We start from the raw sequence: 24,967 nt of genomic DNA, 5'->3' as shown, positions 1-24,967 counted from the left end.
GGACTGCTGAGCGGAGCCAAAGAGACCACTGTCTCCTCCACTCTAGGTAACATAGCCTCAGCCTCCCCAACTGTTTAGCTAAGGTTCCTTAGCGGTGTCTCCCCACAGGAGGAAATACCATAACTGAGGGGATGGAGGGAGGATGAGACTTAAATGATGAAATTGAAGGCGGTGTTTCCTAAGAGAGGAGGAGCCAGGGTCTCTCTACGGTGGCTGTCCTGAAAAACGGACTAGAAAAAAAAATTGGTGCCCAAAACTGAACAGCATATTCCAGAGGAGGTCTTACTAATGATTTGAACCGGGGCAAAATTATATCTCTCTCTCTGGAGTCCATACCTCTCTTAACCATTTCCCAACGGCGCACGCCGATGTAGGCCGACATATTGGCGTACAGGGCAGTCCATTTCTATATGCCGCCCTGTCATCACGTGCATGCCGGTCGGGTTCCCCGTGAGTCCGGTCGCGAGCCCCACGGACCTGATCGCCGCAGGGATAGCCGCAATCGTCTTACGGGGAGATGCCGCTGTAAACAGCATCTCCCTGTTCTGCCTAGCAACAAGTGAGACTGATCTCTGCTCCATGTGATTGGAGCTGAGATCAGTGTTCACTAACACAAAGCCCAGCCCCCCCACAGTTAGTAACACGCCCCTTGGAACACTTAACCCTTACACTGCCACCCCCTGGTTAACCCCTTCACTGCCAGTGTAATTTACACAGGAATCAGTGAATTTGTATAGCACTGATTGCTGTATAAATGACAATGGTCCCAAAAATGTGTCAAAAAAGTCCGATGTGTCCACCATGTCGCATTCACAATAAAAATTGCTGATCGCCGCCATTACTAGTAAAAAAAACGAAATAATAAAAATGCCATAAAACTATCCCCTATATTGTAAACGCTGTAAGTTTTGCACAAACCAATCAATAATCACTTATTGCAATTATTTTACCAAAAATATGTAGAAGAATACGTATCGGCCTAAACTGAGGGAAACAAAATGTTTTATATATTTTTGGGGGATATTTATTATAACAAAAAGTAAAAAATAATGCGTTTTCAAAATTGTCGCTCTATTTTTGTTTATAGCGCAAAAAATAAAAACAGGGGTGATCAAATACCACCAAAAGAAAGCTCTATTGGTGGGAAAAAAGGGCGTCAATTTTGTTTGGGAGCCACGTCGCACGACCGCGCAATTGTCAGTTAAAGCGACGCAGTGCCGAATTGCAAAAAGTGGTCTGGGCTTAAGCCAGCAAAATGGTCCGGTCTGAAAGTGGTTAATACCACAGCTTGGCATTGCATGCTATTATTGAGCTTATGATCTACCAAAGACCCCAGATCCTTCTCCACCATTGATAACCCCAGTTGTACTCCCCCTAGTATGTATGATGCATGCATATTCTTAGCCCCCAAGTGCACAACTTTACATTTATCAATATTAAACCTAATTTCCTGTCACATCATGGCAGCATACACCTATGGGTTGTGGCTCCGCCCCCGCAACCTGACTAGACCGTTTGACTATTAAATCTTGAGAGGGCCTCTGCCTCAGTATTCTCCTTTTTTTCCCTCACCTGAGAAGACCGGACATCACCCCTTACCGCTATCGCCCTAGCCAGGTTCAAGCCTCTCCTGGGTGGAAGTCTTACCTGTACAGCCTCTAAATGAGCTTAATGGAGGAATCCCCACTCTGATGGTCTTAGGGGTACCATTCTTATCTTTACAAACCTGTGTTTTTTCAGTATGTTCTGTACTTTTTTCCTTGCTAAGCTCTGTAGTTCCTCTCTCCGGGCGCCGTATGTTTAGACTCTTCAGCGCATGCATTGGCGGCCAGTACCTCGCTGTTCGCCAGTTTCCAAGATGGCGCCGGACGTTGCGGGACATTTCTGCGCATGCGTGGGATGACGTCGGCACGGCGGTGGAGCTGAATTTAAAAAACAGCATTTTTTCATTGTGTACTGTGGCTGCTGCTGCATTTCTAATAAGATCGTTTTGAAAGTTTTTTTCGATTGTTTTCCGACTTGTTTCCTTCGGATCTTAAGGTCAGTCTATTTGTTTCTTGTTTTTTTTCTTTTCTTGCAACTCTGCATATCTCCCTACCTGCCTTTTTGCACACTGACTTCCGTTCGTTTTTAGGAATAACTCTTCATGGAGGCCGCTGCCCCAGCAGACCATCGCCAGCTTAATAGGTAAGTGGGGTCAACTTGGTAAGTACGAAGAGGAAAAAGAGAGCCTGTCACTAACGCGGTCTAAATTGCACAGTCCTATCAGGTCATCCAGATCATCGCACTCAAGGCACTCGAGAAGAAGTCGCTCAAGTCACAGACAAAACCGAGACCATGGCAGAAGCCGTTCAAGGCGCAGAGAGAGTGGAGGTCACAGGAGGAGTCGATCAAGGTCCTACTCTCGACATGGTCACTCCTACCACAAAAGATCCCCCATGCGCAGACATTCTTCTCGCGCTCGGAGTCTCCATCCATCTGGGAATTCATGCTGGATTTGTGGCGCAATAGCACTTCCAGATAAGCTGGCCTGTCGTTCATGCTTCAATGAAGCAACTAAAGAGAATTAGAACCTAGTAATCCAGCTACTGAATCGCCCCTCCAAATCGCAGGGCCAGAAACTAGCAGACCTTTGCAAGGTACCACATCTGCTGCTCCTTCCTCTTCAAAGAGGTCAGATCCTTTGTCAGATAACGATGACATTTACACATCTACCGGCTTCGACTTTGCACTGGTCGAACCCTTCATTAAATCAGTGAAGGAAGCGATCGATTGGGTGGAAGAAAAACAAACTCCTCAAAAAGTGAGGAAATATTTTCCAAATCTCAAAAAAGATCCTGAGACCTTCCCATTTATTGATGAACTGGAGGATTTGATTAAGGAGGAATGGCAAAATCCAGAAAAGAAGATCAGCCTAACTAACAGTTTAGCAAAGCTTTACACCCTGAAGGAGCCTAGTGTCACTCCATTGGTGACCCCACCAGTGGTGGATTCTTCTCTGATGCGTCTTGCCAGACATGTGACACTTGCAATCAAAGATGCTGTTACATTTAAAGATGTGCTGGATAGGAAAATTTACTTAGATCTTAAAAGATCTTACCTATCGGCAGGAGGCGCATGCAGACCAGCTGTGGCTCTAGCAGCTGTCGGTAGGGCCATTTCCAACTGGTCCGCCAATGCCAAGAGGCTGGTATCAGAAGGAGTGGAACAAGAGAAAGCAATCTCAGCCCTCCAGGAACTGTCTCTCGCAGGCGATTTTGTCGCAGAAGCCTCTGTAGACATAATTGAATCTACATCAAGGGCAATGCTGAGCTCAGTAATAGCCAGAAGGGCACTTTGGCTAAAACCCTGGTCAGCAGACCCATCCTCGAAGTCAAATTGGTGCAAGATTCCCTTTGACGGAGTAAATCTCTTTGGAGAGAAACTAGACTCTGCGATTTCAAAAGTGACCGGGGGAAAATCGGGTCTGATCCCTTCAGATAGCAGATCTAAACAGCGAAGACCGCCAGCCTCCAGACGAAACCTCCCAGACAAATATAGGGAGGCAAGATCCTACAGACCTGGCAGAGAGTATAAGAGGAACTGGAAGAACCCTCAATCATCCTTCCTCAAACTCCAGAAAGCCAAGACCCCTACTACAGGAGATCAAAAAAGTATTTTTGAAGGTGTGCCCGCCCAACCAGCTGTAGTAGGAGCCAGGCTCAGGTTGTTCAGGCAGGTATGGACGGAGGCAATAAAGGATCCATGGGCAGTGGCGACTGACCAGTTCGGCCACAAATGGAGGTTCCGAAAGCATGCAAGGGACCATTTCCGGGTAACAAAGTTACCGTCATCTCACCAAAAGGTTGCTACTGAACGAATATGTTCAGGGCCTCATCCAGAAACAAGCCATAAGGGAAGTTCCACTGCCACAGAGAGGGAAAGGATTCTATTCTCCTCTATTCCTGGTAAAAAAGAAAACAGGGGACTTACATCCTGTCATTGACTTAAAAAATCTCAATCACCGAATCCAGGTGGAAGCATTCAAAACGGAGAGCCTTCAGACAACTCTCCAGGCCATCAACATAGGAGATTGGATGCTCTCCATCGATTTACAAGACGCCTACTTGCATGTTCCCATTCACACCTCATTTCAGAAATTTCTCCGCTTTGTAGTAGGTCATCAACATTTCCAATTTCAAAGTCTCCCGTTCAGAATATCCACTGCTCCGAGAACATTTACAAAAGTCTTACTCCCAGTAATAGCCCTATTAAGGGAACAAGGCCTGAGAGTGCACCACTATCTAGACGATATCCTTCTGCTTGCCGACAACTGAGATTCCCTCCTACTTCATCGCGCAATCCTAATCTCCACCCTCGGGTGGCTGATAAACTGGGGAAAGAGCAGTCTAAGTCCCACGCAGAGAATGATCTTTTTGGGCACGGAACTGGATACTTGTTACACCTAACAGCCTGGAGACTGAAAGGGCTATGTTCATAGCTCACGTCTGTTCCTGCAAAGTGATAAACACCCTTCTTCAAGCCAGAAGGGTTACCACTAATAACACTACAAGAGAATTTGGGATAATTTCCTCTTGATCGCACAACAAGCCTGGGACCCTTCATCCCCAACAATTGCTCAGATCCTAGAGTTCCTGCAGCTAGGTCTCGACAAAGGTCTTGGATCAAATACCCTGAAGATGCACGTACCAGCTCTATCAGCCATAACGGGGGTGAAATGGGCACAAGAGCCTCTTATTTCTCAATTCCAGAAGGCCTGTCTAAGATTAAGACCTCCCAGGAAACCCTCCTTTCCAACTTGGGATCTTTCGGTAGTGCTGGATTTCCTATCCCGTGATCCATTCTTTCCAGTTGAGGGAGCTTCTCTTTGGGACCCTCAAAATCACCTTCCTGATAGCGATTACATCAGCCAAAAGGGTGTCGGAAATGCATGCACTAATGGCAAAGGAACCATACCTAACCATCTACCCAGACAAGGTAGTTCTGAAACCCTCAGATCGCTTCATCCCGAAAGTGGCTTCCTCCTTGCATTTTAATCAGGAAATATGCCTTCCCGCTCTTTCCACAGAGCAGGGGAACCCACATCCACTTGATGTAAAATCCAACATACTGGCCTACCTCTCAAGAACCAGTGACCTCAGGAAAGTGGAAAATCTCCTAGTCATCCCTCACGGCTCTAGAAGAGGACAGGCGGCAACTTCCCGCACTATCGCAGCATGGCTGGCAAAAATCATAAAGAAAGCTTACTCATCTAATCAAGTTCAAATACCTGAGGGCTTAAGGGCGCATTCTACAAGGGCGATGACGCCTTCCTGGGCAGCCTTCTGCAGAGTCTCCTCAGAAACCATCTGCAGGGCAGCCACATGGTCTTCAAAAAGCACTATTATAGCCCAATACAAAGTGGACTCCGCTAGGCTGTCCACGGTGGAGTTCGGGAGAGCAATTATTCAGTCCAACTCCTCCATTCCTTGTAAAATAAACTTCTTCTGCTCATACCCACCCAGTTTTGCGAGTTATTCCCCATAGGTGTATGCTGCCATGATGCGACAGGAAAAACTAAAAAGTTCCGTAATATTCCTTTCCTGTTGCATCTCATGGCAGCATACAGATGCCCACCCCTCTGAGGTGAGGTATCTATATATTGAGAATACTGAGGCAGAGGCTCTCTCAAGATTGAATAGTCAAACGGTCCTATCAGGTTGCGGGGGCGGAACCACAACCCATAGGTGTATGCTGCCATGAGATGCAACAGGAAAGGAAAATTACGGAAAGGTGAGTATACAATTTTCAGTTTTCCCACTTAGTTGCCCAATTAGAGCATTGAAGTTGGTAAATTGGACACATCCTTTAAGGACGTTATTCCACTGCATAGCTTAGTGTCATCTACAAAGACAGATATGTTACTTTTAATCCCATACCCTATATCATTTATAAAGATATTAAAAAATAAGGGTCCCAGCACTGAACCGTGGGGTACACCACTGATAACCTTAGACCATTCCGAGTATGAGTCATTACATTACTCTTTGAATTCTGTCTTTTAGACAGTTTTCTATCCATTTCCAAATTGATCTTTCCAAGCCTGTAGACTTTAACCACTGGGCACTAAAACCCCCTTCCTAACCAGACCAATTTTCAGCTTTCGGTGCTCTCACACTTTGAATGACAATTACTCAGTCATGCAACACTACCCAAATTACATGTTTGTCCTTTTTTCACACAAATAGAGCTTTCTTTTGGTGGAGTTTAATCACAGCTGGGTTTTTTATTTTTTGCGCTATCAAAAAAGACTGAAAATTTGGTAAAAAAAATAATTCTTGGTTTCTTTTAAAATTTATTGCAGCGTATTGGCGAGTATTGCAGAGTTTTGGCGAGTATTGCACAGTGTTGCAGAGTATTGCACAGTAGCGCTGTGGGCACTACACATCCATTCCACAGCGCTGCTGCCATCTCTCCCCTCTCACTGTACTGATCAGTACAGAGAGGAGAGGGAGGAACCGGCGTCATGTTGTGACGCCGGTTTATTTACAAGTGATTGCGCCGTCATTTGACAGCACGAACACGTGGTAAACGGCAGCTATCAGCGCCCCTTTACTGTGATCCGCCGGGTCCCCCGGACCCAGAAGTCATGGATGTTCCCGGGTGCATGTCCCAGTGTGCGCGCGGGAGCAAGATTCTGGGAGGACGTCCATGGACGTCCACCCAGAAAAACACGACTGCACTGTAGCCATCTTTCGGCTATGGCCCAGTCGGCATGTGGTTAAACTTGCATTTTAAAATGAAATCATGTTATGGTCACTGCTACCCAGATATTCTTTTTATATAAATATTGGTAATAAGCTCTGCATGGGTTGAGTTTACCAGGTGCAGCAGAAAAGTTACCACTTTGAGGTAATGCCATATATATTTACTTCTTTAAAGTGGAGCTTCCGCTCATTGGAACCCTCCCCCCCCTCCAGCGTCACAGATATATGTATAGTACAGGTATTTGCACCCACTTCCAGCATAGATATCCGCAGAATCTGCGGATATTTACGCCACTTCCTGCGGGTTCCCCTGCTGTCTGCTGGGAAACACACGGATCCCAGAGACAGCGGGGCCCATCCTTATTGCGCAGCACGACTCGCGCATGCGCAGTAGGGAACCGGGAAGTGAAGCCGCAAGGCTCCACTTCCTGATTCCCATACCCAAGATGGCGGCGGCAGCACCAGAGAGCCGATCGAGAGATCGGCTTTGGGTGCCGACATCGCGGGCACGCTGGGCGGGTAAGTGTCCTTATTTTAAAAGTCAGCAGCTGCAGCATTTGTAGCTGCTGACTTAAAAAAAAAAAAAAAAAACACGGCAGAACTCCCACTTTAATAACCCCAACAGTTCCATAGGCATCTTGGGTTTTGTTTATCCCATGTATTCATTGGCAAGTGTATGTTTAGTAGGTATATTATTGTAGCATGTTAGTTCTCCTTGGGCCCTTAGGTCTATTAATGGTGCAATATTTATGGTTACCTTAATGAGGATGATTGCCTTTGATGTCCCATTTTATATGGGTCATCCATTTTGTGTCTAGGCTCTTTTTCTTATACGCATGGGTGGGGGGATGAGGATGGGGTTTTTTGGACATGGGCTGATGGCTTTGATCCATGCCTTATGTCCAAACCCAACCTGGCATTGCCGCATATCCTGTTTGGACATATATTGATATACATCTATACATATATCTATATATCTATAATTTTTTTTCTGAACAATTTTGTTTGCCATTTCTAGACCATTGTTGGCCTTTTTTATACTGAGCTTTCTACGGTCCTACCCCAGTATTGTAGGGTGTATGATCTCCTCTCTCTTTTGGTGCTGCTATCGCTGCGATATCAATACCACAAGTTTGGCGAGCACTCACTCTGATCTATTGTACAATTTTTCTATAAATGTGAATAAAATAAATCGTTATTAAAAGGTATTTTCTTATAATCTACAAAATGTTATAGATGCATGCCAAGCTGCTTTGAAGAAGCAGATAAAAAGTCTGCGGAATGCGTCAGCTTTCTGCATATACAAGCACCTGTCTTATCCTGTGTATTGAGTATTAATTACTGTTGTATTGATCTACCTTTGTAATCAAATGTCATTATTGTAACATTTAAATTTGTCAATCTATGTAATAAATATACTAAATTTTATTAATACTACTTTGTTGTTGTGCTTACCCCAGTGACAGTTTCAAACACATCCTTTAAAATTACACCACGTTATGACGGAGTGGTGTGCGCTCTTCAATTTTTTCCTATATTTACTAGGGATGTGTTAGACTGTCTCTAGAAACTGTCCAACATAGTGTGTGTGTGTATATATATATATATATATATATATATATATATATATATATATTATGTTACCGTATATACTCGAGTATAAGCCGAGATTTTCAGCCTCTTTTTTGAGGCTGAAAGTGCCCCCCTCGGCTTATACTCGAGTCATCGCCGTCTGCCTGCTCGATCAGCGTGTCGAGCAGACAGACGGCGGCCATTCTACTATTCAAAAGCCGCGCCTCCGTCTGTGATAGGCGGAACACTCAATTTCCCAGCAGTCAGTGGTCCGCCTATCACGGACATCCGCTCATCCTCATACTACGGACGAGGATGAGAGGATGTCCGTGATAGGCGGAACACAGACTGCTGGGAAATTGAGTGTTCCGCCTATCACAGACGGAGGCGCGGCTTTTGAACAGTGGAATGGCCGCCGAGGCGCCGACGAAGAGCGGCGATCCTGGCATGGCAGAAGGACGGAGGCTCGGGACGGGACGGAACGGAGGCTCGGCTCGGGACGGGACGGAGGCTCGGGACACACAAGGCTGCACGGACGGACAAACACACACAGGCATGGATGGACACACACACAGGCATGGATGGACACACACACAGGCATGGATGGACACACACACAGGCATGGATGGACACACACACAGGCATGGATGGACACACACACAGGCATGGATGGACACACACACAGGCATGGACGGACACACACACAGGGATGGACGGACACACACACAGGGATGGATGGACACACAGGGATGGACAGGCATGTCTCACCCTCAGCTTATACACGAGTCAATAAGTTTCCCAGTTTTTTTGGGGTAAATTGGGGGCCTCGGCTTATATTCGGGTCGGCCTATACTCGAGTATATACGGTATATTCTTTGTAACATTTAAACAATGACAGCATTTTAAATCACATTTTTTGTTATTTATAGCCATTTTAACTTTGGCCGTGAGCCACATAGGTTTTATTTTTAGTCTTTTAAACATATTGCCCATGGGAATATACTTTACAGTGAGTTTACATACAGTCACTTTGAAGAATTCCCATTTCTGTTCTGTGTCCTTTGATGCCAATATTCCCTCTCAGTCTAAGACCTGGAGAGCAGCCCTCATCCTTAGAAAATGTGCTTTCTTAAAGTTAAATGCATTTATCTTACCCGTATGTGTTTGTTGCTTACAGCTTACATTATTAAATAAAATCAAGTTATGGTCACTGCTACCCAGATGTTCTTTTATATGAATATTAGTAATAAGCTCTGCATGGTTTGAGGTTACCAGGACCAGCAGAGCAACACTGCTAGTTGAGGCCTCAATAAACTGGACCATAAAATTGTCTTGTAATAGGTTCATAAATCTTTGCCCTTTGACTGGAGTAATGGGACTGCTGGGACAGTTAATTTCCGGGTAGTTAAAATCCCCCATTATTATCACTGCCCCAGCCCTTTCCATCTGTGTAAGGAGCTGGCTCTCCACCTTCTCATTAACCCTGGGAGGTCTATAGCAAACTGCAATGACAACCTTTGTAGTACACACACCCATATTGCGTCAGACTCATCACACTCTCCATCAACTAGGTCCTCTTGCACACTCGCTTTGAAATCAATTCTCGCATAGAGAGACACCACGACCCCCTCCGTTTTACTCTGTCTCTCCAAAAGAGAGCATAGCCAGTAATATTAATAGCCCAGTCATGAGAAAAATGAAGCCAAGATTGAGCAATACCAATTGGATCATAGTTCTCCTTTGTGCACCAGAGCTTCCAACTCACCTATTTTGCGTGGCAGGCTTCTGGCATTAGTGAACAAACACTTTAATTCACCATCACATTTTGCAATTGTTGCATATTTTTTTATTTTAGTACAAATAGTACCATTTCCAATGGTTGATTGTAACATGGGAACCTTCATATCATCTGACGTAGTCCTCCCCCATCTTTCCCCATTCCACCCACCAATAGGGGCTGACCCTTGTTTGCCCCATTATAATCTAATTCACCCTCCCCCACAATACTAGTTTAAATACTACTCCAGCATTCCCATAAACCTCTCCCCCAGCACAGTAGACCCCCTTCCATTTAGGCGCAAACCATCTTTAGCATATAGGATGCACCCCAATGAAAAGTCAGCCCAAATCCCTCCTCCTCACATTAATATTTTGTGGACGTGTTTTTTTTAAAATTATTATTATATTTACAATTTAACCTTCAAATACTGTATTTATCAATTACTATTAGTTTTTTTTATCAGCCTTGTTGGGGGGGGGGGGGGGGGTTGGCGAGATATCAGAGGTCTAAACAGACCCCTGACATCTATCTTTTGAGACAGGGAAAGGGACAGAAGACAGGTTCCCCGGTCCCTTTCTCTGCAGCCTCAGCTGCACTGAAGATGGATGATCAGGAGACTTAGGCTCCTCTTCATTCATAAACTGAACAACAGTTTACGATGCTCAGTTATGAATGGACAGAGGCGGTGCGATAACCAACTCTGTGAAGTCGGAAAGGAAGGAGCCAGTAAACGACAGCTCCTTCCGCCACTCTCCATTCTGACAGATGTGAGACAAGGGGGACATGAGGAGGACCCAGAAAGAGCAAGGAGCACACGTGGGAGTCAGAGGACCCAGAGAGAACGAAGAGCACAGAGGGGGAGCTGGAGGAGGACCCGGAAAGCCAGGGGATGACCCAGAAGAGGACACCTGGAGCCAGCGGACACAAGACGATTGCTGTGGTGGGGTGGGGGGGTTAATAAGCACTGATCTCCCTGGGTGGCTTTCCATAAAGCAGCTGACAGCTTGGGGAGAGAGAGGAGAAGCAGCTGCCAGGTGCTTTATTGAAAAGCCACACATGGAGAACAGTGCTTGTACACCTCTCCCCCACTGTTGCACAGATCACCTGTGAGGCTGCATGGCCACCCTTCTATGCTGAAGATGCCTGGCCCGATACAACAGGTATCGGGCCAAGCATCAGAGCATTTGCATAAGTACTGATACTCGTTCAAATGCTTGGTATCAGCATGGATACTAGTATCGGCCGGGGGATGACCAGGAAGAGGACACCGGGAGCCGGAGGACACAAGACGATTGGTGTGGCTTTCAATAAAGCAGCTGACAGCATTTGCATAAGTACCGATAATCGTTAAAATGCTCGGTATCAGCATGGATACTAGTGTAGCGCCGGGCTGCTGAAGAGCACACGCTGTTTTTGTCAATTTCGTTTTCCCAAGGCCATAGTTGGGGTTTAGGGTTCATTTCAGTAAATTATGGTTTCGGCATCAGTTTGGCTGGACTGTACCATGTTCTGCCTGGTCATAGGCATAGGTGTCACCTTTGGCAGGCATTGGAACGCAGTCTGGTTGGACGCATTGGGTACCAACCTCTCTCTTGGAGCCAATCAGTGGGTGCGTTGTGTCGCTGTGTATTCCGGGAGAAGGCACTTAAGGTGCTGGGATCACGTGGTTCTGGGTTCCGGTCCAGAAGTATGTTCCGACTCCTTGGTCCTGGTCCTCCTGACCAGCCCCCAGAGGCCCTTATGGCCTGGGTTGCGGATCCATCTTTCCGAGTCTTGGGGCTGGCTAGCCCGAGGCACAGTAACTGGAAGGAGGATTTCAAGGTGGTCCGGTGCCGTCTCAGGTTTGGAGAGGCTCAACAACTGAAAACGCAACCAGGGGAGGACTCTTCAGAAGAGGGCCATGCACAAGGCTGGCTGCTCGGTAGGAGCCTGGAAGCTAAGCTGAAAGGAAACCAAGTGAATCTGCATTCTTATGGTAGCGCCATACTGGCTGACAGATACTGGTACCGTAAGAGTTCCTAATTTCACCCTTCAGTTACAACTAAGTTCTGTGAGAGACTTTCTGTTCTATTCTAAAGTTCTACAACCAAGTCTGTGGCAGATAATTTGCTAAGCTTAAATCACCTGTCGGCTGCTAAATTCACTAAAGGGGATTTATCCGATAGTTGAAATATCCAGCTGCGAATGGCTATTCCCTGGATCACCTAGATAGAGAGACATTTTAAGTGTCAGCAGTTCCAAGAGTACCTAAGCTTTATTATCCCATACCCTCTATTCCCTACTGAGAGACTGTGTTCCGTTCAACGTATTTTGCAAATAAAAATTCCTAAATGGATTCAAGTGTCGGTCTCTACAGTTTATTGGGCCATCAACCTCGGGGAAACCCCTAGACGAGCACGAGGTGGAAAAGGTAACGGTAAGCCCACCAAAACCAGCCGCTCCTTTGGGGGTCAGTGCTACACTAGTATCATTGCAACCCTAATTAAATGATCACAAGGACCAAAAGGTCTAATATTTGTACTGTACTCTCAACTGTTGAGGGCTAAGTTATGCGATGCCCCACTTAAAATAAGAGATATGTGGCAGTGGCGGATAGGTGGTGGGATCTGCTCCTCACATTTTAGAGTCTCTCCTGCTATTAATAAATGATTCCAAATATATCTCTCTGTTTAGAATGCCACGAATGACCTCATGGGATTGTGTAAGATTGTCATCAACCAGAGGCAGATTTTATACATTTGATATAGGATTGCTATTAAACTGCTGATTATTGGAAACAAGCAACAGATAAACTATTATCACTCGTAGACAAGTTCCATATACATTAGGAGTGTGTTTATTAGGATTATTGGGTGTGTTAGAATTGTCAGATTATGTTATACGAAACATTATAGTAGGTAAACAAATAGCATTGAGATGGATTCAATCATTAGTCCCATCTATAATACAATGGATTAGAGCAGTTATAAAGAATTCTACACACCCTAAAGAGTTCAATTACAAAAAAGTATTGCTTAAAAAAGTGATGTACAACAAATTATTAGCACAATACTCCAAATCCCCCTTATAAACCAAGTAGGAGCTCCCTGTGTGATGAGGGGGTTGCTAAGTGTTCATACCCTTATATTCCTTTAAAAGGCACTGTGTATATACCTGTAACTTCATCAGGACACTTGTTCTGATGAAGTTCCGGGTGTATAGAAATGAAACCTGTAAACATCTAAACGCTGGGACATGCACCCCGCTCCCTATGTGACTCAGGGACATTGAACCGGAGTATCTGATGCACTGACTGGAGAATTCCATCTGACTGGAAAAATCCATCTAACCACCTCTAAGGACCTAGGAGAATTACTATCTCTGATTAATCCACTGAAATGTAATACTGGGATGCAATACTGATCGGTATAATCCAAACATCACAGACAAGGAAACCACCCACTGGAGAGCCGTACATATCAGGAATACATCGATAGGTCGACTTCCTCAACTACATGTGGAGATCCTGTATGGTGACCAGCGGGACCTGTGAATAATCTAAGCATATTGAAGCACTGAGAAGCCTCTCCATAACTGAGTGAAAGGAACTACCTGCCCACTTTGGGTTTTCCCTCATGCTGTTATGCTTTATTACATTTGAGTCTGTGGCAATTTCCCTAGTATGGTGAATATATGATGGGATCAGTATAGTGCATTTTTCATGCCATTTATATCAGTGTTTTTACATCTCCCTGTCCTTAATAAAACCTTAATAAAACCTGCCTGGATAAAAGCAGTCAGGACTGATCACATTCTTGGCTACAGTCACCTGTTTGTCAGCGTGTGTTTGGTTTTAGAGGAATATGTTTGGGGAGGGTATGACCACTTAAGAACCCCCTGTTCACACAGACAGCTCCTAACTTGGTATATAGGGTGATTTGGAGTATTGTGCCAATAACTTGTTGTACATCACTTTTTTAAGTAATAAATCTTTTGTAGTTTAACGCTTTAGGGTGTGCAGAAATCTTTGTTTTTTTATTTTTAGCTTGTTGGTCCAGTACATTATTAATTACACCCTCCGATAGTTGTTCGGTGAGTAATACATATTTAGAATCAATGGGATTCCCATTTCTTCTATATTCTTTTGCATGATTAGAACAGTTAACCAGATATTACCATATGAGTAGATCATGAACATAGAGGGGTACCTAAGAAGTACTATAAAATATGTAGTTCCCCTATGACTCTAGACAAAAAAGAAACATAAAAGTGAATTATGAGATGTAAATGGAAGACAAACAAAATAAATTGTATGAGCGTGATGACAACCTGTGGGGGAACTAAAGGGTAATAATGTTGAAACTGTATTAAGCTTGCAGTAAATGGTGTATGTAGGAGGTATTAGTATGGAATAATGTGTACATGCTTTGTTGAAAACTTATGTAATAAATTTTTTTTTTTTAAAATGTGTGTGTGTGTGTATATATATATATATATATATATATATATATATATATATATATATATATATATATATATATATATAGCCTGACTATACATAATAGGTTATTTGTGAAGAAAATTTTGTACAGCTGTTTCTGTTTTAGATGTACACATTTGATCATTTTAATTAATGTGACATCAAAGCAATGATCAGATCATTCAGAAACTCCCTCCAGTTTTCACTGACTGGCATTAACCCGCTTATTAACCCATTCCCGACCAGCCGCCACAGCTGTAATGCAGCAGGTTGGCGCCTCTGGGTAAATCGACGTAACTGTACGTTGGTTTCGCCTTTTGACCACTAGGGGGCACATGCCCGACGTGCGTGATGACCGCCGTGCACCCGCAATCGCTCCACACAGAGACAGAACGGAGATCTGTCAATGTAAGATCTCCGTGCTGTAAGGGGTGAGAGGAGCGATCTGTTATTCATACCTCCCCCAACAGTTGGAACCAACCCCTTCCCTGCCAGAGACATTTACAGAGTAATCAGTACATTTCTTATAGCATTGATCACTGTATAAATGCCAATGGTCCCAAAAATGTGTCAAAAGTGTCTGATCTGTCCGCCATAATGTCACAGTCCTGATAAAAATCGCTGATCGCAGCCATTACTAGTAAAAAAAAAAGAAAATAAGAAAAATGCCATAAATCTTTCCCCTATTTTGTAGATGCTACAACTTTTGCACAAACTAATCAATATACGCTTATTGTGATTTTTATGATCAAAAATATGTAGAATACACATCAGACTAAACTGGGGGGGAAAAAATAGCTTGCTAAACGCAAGGTCCAGTGCTAGGAGTAACATTATGGGCCAGCCATGCATCGGAATATGGGTACAGTTCTCCGGGTAGCAACTGATCCTGAAGCAGCAAACCTATTGCTGCTGTGGTGTTGACGCAGCCAGGGGAGAAGGGATTCTACACGTGAAGAACCAAAAACAGTCTTCAATCTTCCAAAATAATCAGCATTATAACCAGCATATAAAGCGACATCCATCACCTAGGGATACTAGCAAAAATCATTCTGAGAGTGAGAGGGGTTATATTTGCTATCCTAACTCTGCTTGCTAGTGTCCTCACCTGAACCTGGCAGCTTATAACCCATGATCAAGATTTAAAGGTGCTTGTGTATTGTACTGTGCAAATAAGTAAAATATATGTGAATTGGTTATCCACCAAGGGAATTGTGAACCTGTATAGCTAGTCCTATGACTGCCAAACTTCATAGCCTAGCAGTACACCCATTCTCCCAAGTCCAGTTTTACTGTTTCTTTGGTCACCTCTCTGCTCTCTCAACAGAGGGGGTGATGTTACTTCATTGTATAATTAGTGAGTGTAGGGGGAAAACACACAAGAATATGAAAAGTTGAACCATGAAATAAGGGCACCACATGCAAAGCTATGTGATGTGATAAACATGCAAACAAAAGTGTGGATGAACATTATTAAATCAAATTACCTTTCCTCCACCAATACCCATGCCACAATTGTTGAGCTTGAGTTCTTGTAGGGTAAAGCATGCATGACTTTTGAGCAGCGCCTCAAACCCTCGTACCCCATCTGGGCCAAAAGCATTGTCACTCAGATCAAGCTCTGTCAGCTGAGCACCTGCTGTCATCAAAGCTTCGCCCAGTGAAATCTAAAAGAAACAGATAAATAGACTAACGATATAAAATCAATGATCCAGACTAACAATATAAAATCTATGATGCAGATGGAGTTTATGAAAGAAAAATTAAAGCAAATTTCCCAAGGCAGTGATTTTTAGTACAAAGACAAAGATTAAAGAATGTTACCCTAACATTTCATATTCCTGATACACTGCAGGTCAAAATTAGAGAACAATACATTTTTTTCAGAAATAATGTAATCTTCATTGCTCAACATTTGATGGAATTTTTGTTGTGGCTATACCATGCTAATAGAACAGTGTTTTTCATAATAACCAAGGCACTTAAAAAAAACAACAAAAAAATGGAGTTACATACCGGTAACATCCTTTTCCGGGAGTCTTTCAGGACAGCCACCTTAGAGAGACACTGGCTCCTCCCCTTCAATTTCACAATTTAAGCCTCCTCCTCTCTCCGTCCCTCAGTTCTTCCAGAGTACCTCCGGCCAACTGGGGAGACACAAGAACACGTCAAAACAAACAACCAAACTTTTAATCTTACCTGACGGTCTCATGTGAGGAGTTCCCGAAAATCTCCAAAAACCTGGGTGGGAACCGGTGCTGTCCTGAAAGACTCCCGGAAAAGGATGTTACCGGTACGTAACTCCATTTTTCCCCAAGTTCGTCTTTCAGGACAGCCACCTTAGAGAGGATAAGCGAGTACCTTGTCTTAGGGTGGGACCTACTGCTTGCAGCACTTTACGACCAAAGGCTTGGTCTTTGGCTGACAGAAGATCCAATCTATAGTGCTTCATGAACGTAGAAAAACTGAACCACGTTGCGGCTCTACAGAACTGTTCAGGCGACGCACCAGCCCACTTTGCCTGCGAAGTTGCCACTGCCCTGGTTGAGTGTGCTCTAATTCCAACTGGAGGCTCTAACACCCCAACCACGTAAGTCTGCCCAATGGCTGACCTTAACCATCTGGCTATCATACGTGTAAAGGCTTTGGAACCCTTCCTAGCCCCTGAAAATAACACTAAAAGTGAATCAGACTTCCTGAACTGACTTGTGCAATCTAAATAATGAAGGACACACCTTCTAACGTCCAATTTATTAAGATGTGTTCCTGTTCTCTCACTGGCTTTGAACGAAAAACAGGCAGCACAATCTCCTGGACTCTCTGAAGACTAGAGGCTACCTTAGGTAAAAAGACCGGATCTGTCTTAAAAACTGAATGGTCCGGAAAAGGAGTGCCCTAACAAAAAGGGCTTAGAGTTTACTCACTCTCCTTGCCGTAGTGATCGCCACAAAAAACAGTTCTGAGAGTGATCAAACATAACGAGCAAGATTCCAATGGCTCAAAAGGTTCTTTTGTGAGAACCTGTCAAACTAATGAAAGATCCCGACTGGGAAGGGGGCGACCAAAGGCTTGGTCTTTGCCTACTTGAGGCCTTACTATCCCAAGGTAAGATATTAGATGCCTTTGGCGTAGTCGGCAGGATCTGAACCTGCGCGGGGAGACCCCAATGGATTTCTAGTCCATAGCCTTAACCACTCGGCCACGACTACTCCAGAAATACGCTTGAAGCGGATACCTGACTCTTCAATGTTTCAGGGGCTAAACCTCTATCTGCCCGACTGCAGGAACTCTAGAACGGCCACCGAGCTGTGCACATTGAAGGAGTTCTCTGAGCACCAGCTATTGAACCGCCTCCAAACCTTCAAGAAAATGGTCTGAGTTTCCATTTACCTGCAATTCAGAAGAGTGGCTACTAAACGATCTGAGACCCCTTTGCCCTTTGGCAATTCCTCCTCAGTAGCCAAGCTGCAAGGTTCCACCTGGGGACAGCAGATTGGACCCTGGGAAAGGAGATACTCCTAGACCGGGAAAACCCAGGGGGGTTCCACAGACGGGCCCTTCAGAATGGAGAACCACGGCCTCCTGGGCCAATGGGGTGCGATTAGAAAAAGGTAGTAATCTCCACCTAAAACTTCCTTAACCCTGCAGGAATCAGAACGGGAGGGGGGAAAGCATAGCACCTAGAGAAACCCTAAATTTGTGCTTAGTGCATCTGCTCCCGACATCCCATCTCCCCTGTTCATGGAACAGGAGATGGCTTCTTTCGCGTTTTCCCTTGAGGCAAAAGAGGTCTATCGAAGAAATCCCCCACCTCTGGGTGATCATTTCGAAAACGTCCTGCATGAGAACCTGGTTGCTTTCTCCCCGTGTTCTCCTGCTCAGGAAATCTAATACCTGTATTTGCTCTCCTTTCAAACAGATCACTGGAAGGACAGGAATTTAACATTCGGCCCATCTGAGGATGGCTTTCGCTAGGGCCCATAAGGATCTGCTCCAGGAGCCCCCTTGTTGACGTAAGCCACTGCCAAGGGATTGTCTGACCTGACTCTTACATGATGTCCCCAGAGCACTCTCTGAAAGGTCCTGAGAACCAGATCTACTGCTCTCAACTCCCTCCAATTTGAGGATCTCTTTGAGTCCTTCATCTCCCAGGTACCCTGTACCAAACGGGCGTCTAGGTGTGCACCCCAACCTGAGCCGTTCGTATCGGTTGTAACCACCCTGGATATTGGCAAAATCCATTCTAGGCCCTGTGACCAACTTGCTCCCTTTCCCACCAAGGGGACCTCTTTACCTGAGTTGGAACCGAAACCAAAGAGTCCCAAGACCCCTGACTGTGGTCCCAAACCTTCAAGATGAATAGTTTGCAGAGGACGGTAACGTAACCCCGTCCACTGAACTGCTGGGAGCGTGGATGTCAGTAGGCTCAACCTGACCTTCCTCACCGAGTTCTGACGGTTGCCCTGGAGAAACAACAGTGCTTTGTCTACCTTCTGGATTTTCTCCAAGGAGGGAAGACCCTTTTGTTCTGTTGAGCCCAGCACCTACCCCAGGAAGGTGACCCCTTGGGAAGGAATTTAAGTTGGGTTTCTCTAGGTTCAGAGGCCAACCCAGGCTCACAAACAGGCCTTTTGTTACCTGTGGATCCCAAATCAACTGCGCCGGAGAAGGGACCAACAGGAGAAGATCGTCAAGATACACGATCACCGAGACTCCCCTGAGACGCAGGAATGCCAAAACCTGTACCATCACTTTGGTGAAGATACGAGGGGGAAGGGGATAGCCCAAAGGGAAGTGCTTTGAACTGAAGGTGTAGCACCCCTACAGAGGTTATCACTGCCAGCCTGAGTAAACGCTGGTGGCTCTCTGTGATGGGAATATGCAGGTATGCATCCTTACTATCGATGCCCTGAAACAGTTTTGGTGGAAGAGGTGCCCTCACCCAGTGACTAAAACCAACCAAAACCTTCTGTAGGTGACCAAGACACACAGACGCTTCAGGTTCAGGATGAGCCTGAACTTTTCCGAAGGCTTGTGAACCAAAAATGTGAGAATAGAAGCCTTGCCTGTCTATCCTGCTGGGACCTGTATTACCACTTCCTGTTCCTCTAACTCCTGAAGAGGAAAGAAGGGCACATTTTGGCAGCTCAGTGACAAGGAGTCTCAAAAGGGGGGAGCTCTGAAAACTCCAAACGGTAACCTCTTCTGATGATCCCCAACACAAACTGATTGGAGGTGATCATCTCCCCCTGGGGGAGGAAGGACCCTTTTTTACTGCTCCCGATATTTCTTCATAAGGGGAAAGGCCTTTTTCTTATCAGCCGTGCGATCTAGCACTGCTTCAAGACCTGGCCCAAACAGCAGGTCTCCTGTAAAAAGGATTCCACAGAGCTTTGCTTTGGACGCATTGTCTCCCTGCCATGTCTTCAGCCTTAAGGCCCTCCAGGCTGAGTTGGTCAGAGCCGAGGACCTTGCATACATTCGCATGGATTGAGCCGAAGTATCCGTAGTGTATGCTAACTCCTTAAGCAGCATGGGAAAGGAGGATAGAAAAGTCTCCTCTGCCGTCATTGCTTCATGCATTAATCTGGATAAGCCAATACTTCATATTACGAGCCACCACTGTGGCTGCTATGGCAGGCTTAAAGATTTTCTTATGATAAATCCCAGGCATCCTTCAGAAGTGAATCCATCCTTCAAACCATAGGGTCTGAAAGTACCCCCATGTCCCCAAGGACAGGTCAGTATGCCTGGACATGTGAGAAAAGGCAGCATCTAACCTGGGAGATTTTATTCCAGACAAGAGCCTCCTCTTCTGCCCAAGGAAACCTTTGTTTTAATGCACCAGAAAAGAAAGGTTTTCTTTCGGGATCCTGCCATTCCTGATGGCATTGATCAAGACGTCATGAACCGGGAACACCCGCTTCCCCTAGGCCCTAGTACATCTGATCGTGGGGTGACAGTGCCTTCTTTATCTCTTGTATGCCTAAAAGTGGTATGAATAGCTCCCAAGAGCTTATCCACTTCATCCAGGGGAAGTTTATACCGTGAGGTTCTTTTGGGTTCCCCATCCAAGCCCTCACCATCAGATTCCCCTTGGGAGTCTGAGACGGCACTGTCAACTTCTTCCTCAACTTCCTCTCTGGAACCCTCTGGATTCTCCCTATCCTGCGGGAGGAACATCCATTGGGTTAGGTAGAACACTCTGCTGCGCTGGTGAAAGAGTGCTCTGGAGCTGAGGCCACTGGAACCTTCACAGAAGCCGCCAGATCTGCACCCGGTTCTGCTGCCTGCTCCCTAATGGCGCCCAAACAGGGACCTGAACCCTGGACCCTCAGATTAAAAGGTCTAAAGCTCTACCGACTGAGCTATCCGGGCCTTCAATACACTCCTTACAAAGTGCCTTGAAACCAGGAATTCCCCAAAGAGGCTCTACATGAAGGACACTCCCTCCTAGAACCAAGGGGGGACTTGCTCAAGTCTTTCTGAGACACAGAAATAAAAGAGAGGGCAGCATAAAATTTAAAAAGAAAAGAAACACCAGCACTACTTAAGAGGACCACCGGGAGTGCCCCCCCCTAGGATCAATCTCCACCTGGATCCCAGACGCACTGCCCTTCCCCCCGACCACCTAGGGGGAAAAAACACCAGTGGAGCTACTGGTTATAAAGTAAGGGAACACCTCCCCAGGGTTTTCCTTACCTTTGAGTGGCTGGTGCCGTTAACTCCAGGAGCACTTGAAGCCACTGCTTCGGACATTCTCCTGTTGAGGAAGAGTGGTACGAACGTGCCTCCAACAGCTGCCTGTACAACTTAGAAGAGAGGCTGCACCAGCCGAACGCTTGGTCCCCCTTCACGATCGCGTCCGGAACCGGAAGACGCGGGTCCAACGAAGATGTCCGCCCCCACCAGAACTAACGTCGCCCGTCATCTGGTCCGGCCTCCAGCTCCAAGCCGACTGCAAACACAGGGGGACCTAGGACGTCCTGTTGCAGCGCCCCACTGGGCGAAACGAAAGGATGGACCTCCCCAAACTTCCTGCTTTCCCCAAGCAAAGTTTAGAGTGCGTGTAAGACGGTCAGTACGAAAGTCCAGCTCCCCAGCCGACCGGACTGCCGATCCCGTTGTAACACCCGACTGGGCGACCGAACGGATGGACCTCTCAAACTTCCTGCTTTACCCAAGCGAAGTTTAGAGCACATGTAAAACGGTCAGTACGAAAATCCAGCTCCCTGGTCGACCGGACTGCCGATCCCGTTGTAGCATCCATTCCAGATACGTAGCCTCAGTTTCGCCAACTGATTTAGCTAAGGTTCCTTAGCGGTGTCTCCCCACCGGAGGAAACACCATAACTGAGGGACGGAGAGAGGAGGAGGCTTAAATTGTGAAATTGAAGGCGGTGTTTCCTAAGAGGGGAGGAGCCAGTGTCTCTCTAATGTGGCTGTCCTGAAAGACGAACTTGGGGGAAAAAAAACTATTTTCTAGAAAACACAATGATCAAAATTTGATAGCAAGGGCTGTAGAACGGAGAAAGATTACAACTAAAATTTCTGAGGGTTGCAACAATCAACAATTAGGAAGTGTACAGGTGGCTTTGAATGACTTCAGCACATCTGCATCCACAGGACCTCACTAGTTTCTCACACTGCTCTGGTGTCATTTTGTTCCACTCTTCTTCCAGAATCTTCCACAGTTCGGTGACTGTAGTGGGTTACTTAGCCATAGCTTTGTCGGCAAAGATTTTCCAGAGGTTTTCTATTTGGTGTAGATCAGGACCCTGGGTTGGCCATTTCATTATTTCAATGTTTTCAGCTTTAAAGAACTGCTTTACCCATTTTATTTTGTGACAGGGGGCATTGTAATGCTTGAAAATTGCTGGCTGATTCGGTGATGAATGCAGGGAAGGAACCACATTTTGTCAAAGAAGGTTCTGATAAACATTTGCATTTACTCTGCCATGTAGTTGTATAAGAGGCCCAACTCCTGCTGTAAAAAACACCGCCCCCAAACAAACCATGACACTTCAACCCCTCCACCTTTGACTTAGTTACACACTTTGGGTTCAGTCTTTCCCCAGTTTGAAAACGAACATGTTTTCCATCAGACTCAAAATTAAACTTTTTTTCCAGTTCTTCTCTGTCCACACAACATGCTCCTCAGCAAAGGTAAATGTAGCCTTTTGATTTTTTCTGCTAACGAGAGGTTTGGTCAATGCAGAGTGGGATGGCTTTAAGTCCAAATTCTCTTAAACGGGGAGACACTATATAACAAGACAGATCCTATGTTCAGCACTGAACTGGCGAGCAATTGCAGCTGCAGTGTTGAACCGATTGACTATTGAGATTCTCCACATTATCCTGTCCTCTCTTGCATTTGACTTTTGTGGATGACCAGACTTCTTGGGGGACATCCCTTTTGTCCCTAGTGGTTTGTTCAGTGCCCTGCATGTAGTTTTATATTATAAATACTGTTCTATCTGCCTGGAAATTGGAGATTGTCCATAGCAACCAAAACCATCCCTTTACATCAAAAGCAGTTTTAGACAGCTACCCTGTTTCCCCTAAAATAAGACCTAGCGTGATTGTCTGTGTTGGCTGCAATATAAGCCCTACCACCCAAATAAGTCCTACTCTGTTTCCTCAAAAATAAGCCCTACCCTGAAAAGAAGACCTACAAGGACTTTAACTAGGGCTTATTTGGGGGGTAGGGCTTTTATTGCAGCTATCACCGACAATCACACTAGGTCTTATTTTAGGGGAAACAGGGTAGAAAACAACGATAATAAATTAGAATCACTTGCAGAATTGAGCGATAGTGATTTGTGGGGAAATTCATCAGACACCAAAAGTAATGACAGTGACAATTCTGTAACTGAGCAGATTTCAGTGTTTTTGATTTGATTACATTATTGAATAATAATAATTATTATATTATTATTTGTTATAATTATTTATAGTTATGTATTATATTATAATTCATGATTTTGTGTTTCAAACTTACTCGGGCTGTCTACTACACTCTTGTTTGGACACATTTAAGTGTGTCATTCCTAAGAATTACAGGTCTACAATATAAAACGCCAAATTTCCATGCAAAACATTGTACTGCTTTGAGCATTAAAAATCTGAAATAATCATACCGCCAGCAAGGTAAAAGTGGTTGTTAAGCCACTTGTTTATGTTTATGCAAGCCTCTCTGTTTAACAACAATATGTACCCTAGTGTCTGTCCTATATAAAAAGAAATGCAGATTTCTACCTCATTTTAACAGGGCCTCCCACCGCTCACCTAACTGCTCGGCTCTCTCGTCTCCCAGGCTAACATCTACAGTGGGAGTGCTCGAGAAATTCTGCTGATGTCAGCTGTGGAGGAGGAGGAGAAGAGGAAAGAGCTGAGACATCAGCCCGGGAGAAGGGGAGGAGAGGGCTGAGGAGCCACTTGAGCGCCGGGAGGTGATGTGAAATAAGGTACAAACGTGCATTTTTTTCATATAGCACAGACACTGGGGTACATATTGCCATTAAAGTGGGGGGTTGTATAAACATTTAACCATTATTATAGCAGCAGGAGGGGAAGGGGTAGGCAATCTCAGAAGTAAACAGGCAGTGGGGAAGAGAAGGACAGAGCAGGGCTGCGGAGGATGGACACGCGTAAGCTGACCACAGTGTCAAGGCTCAGCAGCCCTGATAAGCCGTGGTCATTTTACAGGGGGAAGCGCAGAACCAGGCAGAATCAGCAAGAGATTCTATATGATACAGGGAGCCAAATTGCACAGCACAAGCACTGTGCTGATATTCATGCTTTAAGAAAATAGGATCATATTTTTTCTTTTAAGGGTAACAAACACTTTAATACTAAAATCTCTACATCTACAGACATCCACGATCTAACACTAACCTATGTAACCCTGTAAAGAAGAAATCGGTATACACACCTTTTTTGAAGCCGATCTGACCCAATCCCAAGCTAAGCTGCCAGCTGCTGGTTCGCTGTGGAGGTAGGTGCAGAGGACACAACCGATAATGAAAGCTCCATAGTAAGTCTATGGGTGACGTCACTGCCCAATTATTTCACAGCCGTTGTGGGCTATGTTCTCTGCAGAGTCTGCATCGCTGGAGACCAGACTGGACTGACTTCAAAAAATGTATGTATACTGATTTCTTCTTTACAGGGTTAGATAGGTTAGTAGTAGATCGTGGATGTCAGTAGATGTTGAGATTTTAGTGTTATGCCGCATACACACGATCTGAATTTTGGGCGGAAAAAGCTCTGATGGTTTTCCCGACGGAATTCCAACGAGATTTCACTCAAGCTCGTAGTTGAATCTGAGCAAGCGTGAGTTTTTGCACTATGGAATTGTATGCACACACTCGGAATTTCTGAGTTTTTATGTTGGAAAAAATTGATGCTC

At 45.2% G+C, this 24,967-nt stretch overlaps 1 protein-coding gene across 5 annotated transcripts in view; it reads right to left on the bottom strand.

Moving 5' to 3' along the window:
* RANGAP1 (Ran GTPase activating protein 1) overlaps positions 1–24,967 on the bottom strand; it is a 289,117-nt gene that overhangs the window by 117,118 nt on the left and 147,032 nt on the right. For all 5 annotated transcript variants that reach the window (XM_077452418.1, XM_077452420.1, XM_077452421.1 and 2 more), the window contains one exon: positions 16,045–16,224. In XM_077452418.1, coding sequence (XP_077308544.1) covers positions 16,045–16,224 — 180 coding nt within the window. The remainder of the gene's footprint in view (positions 1–16,044; positions 16,225–24,967) is intronic.

This window comes from Lithobates pipiens, unplaced genomic scaffold, assembly GCF_037356315.1.
Source record: "Lithobates pipiens isolate NorthernLeopardFrog02 unplaced genomic scaffold, aLitPip1_a1.2 Scaffold_23, whole genome shotgun sequence".
In the NCBI taxonomy this organism is placed as follows: domain Eukaryota; kingdom Metazoa; phylum Chordata; class Amphibia; order Anura; family Ranidae; genus Lithobates; species Lithobates pipiens.
Note: the sequence above shows the minus strand (reverse complement) of the source record. Positions and strands in the feature narration are given on the sequence as shown.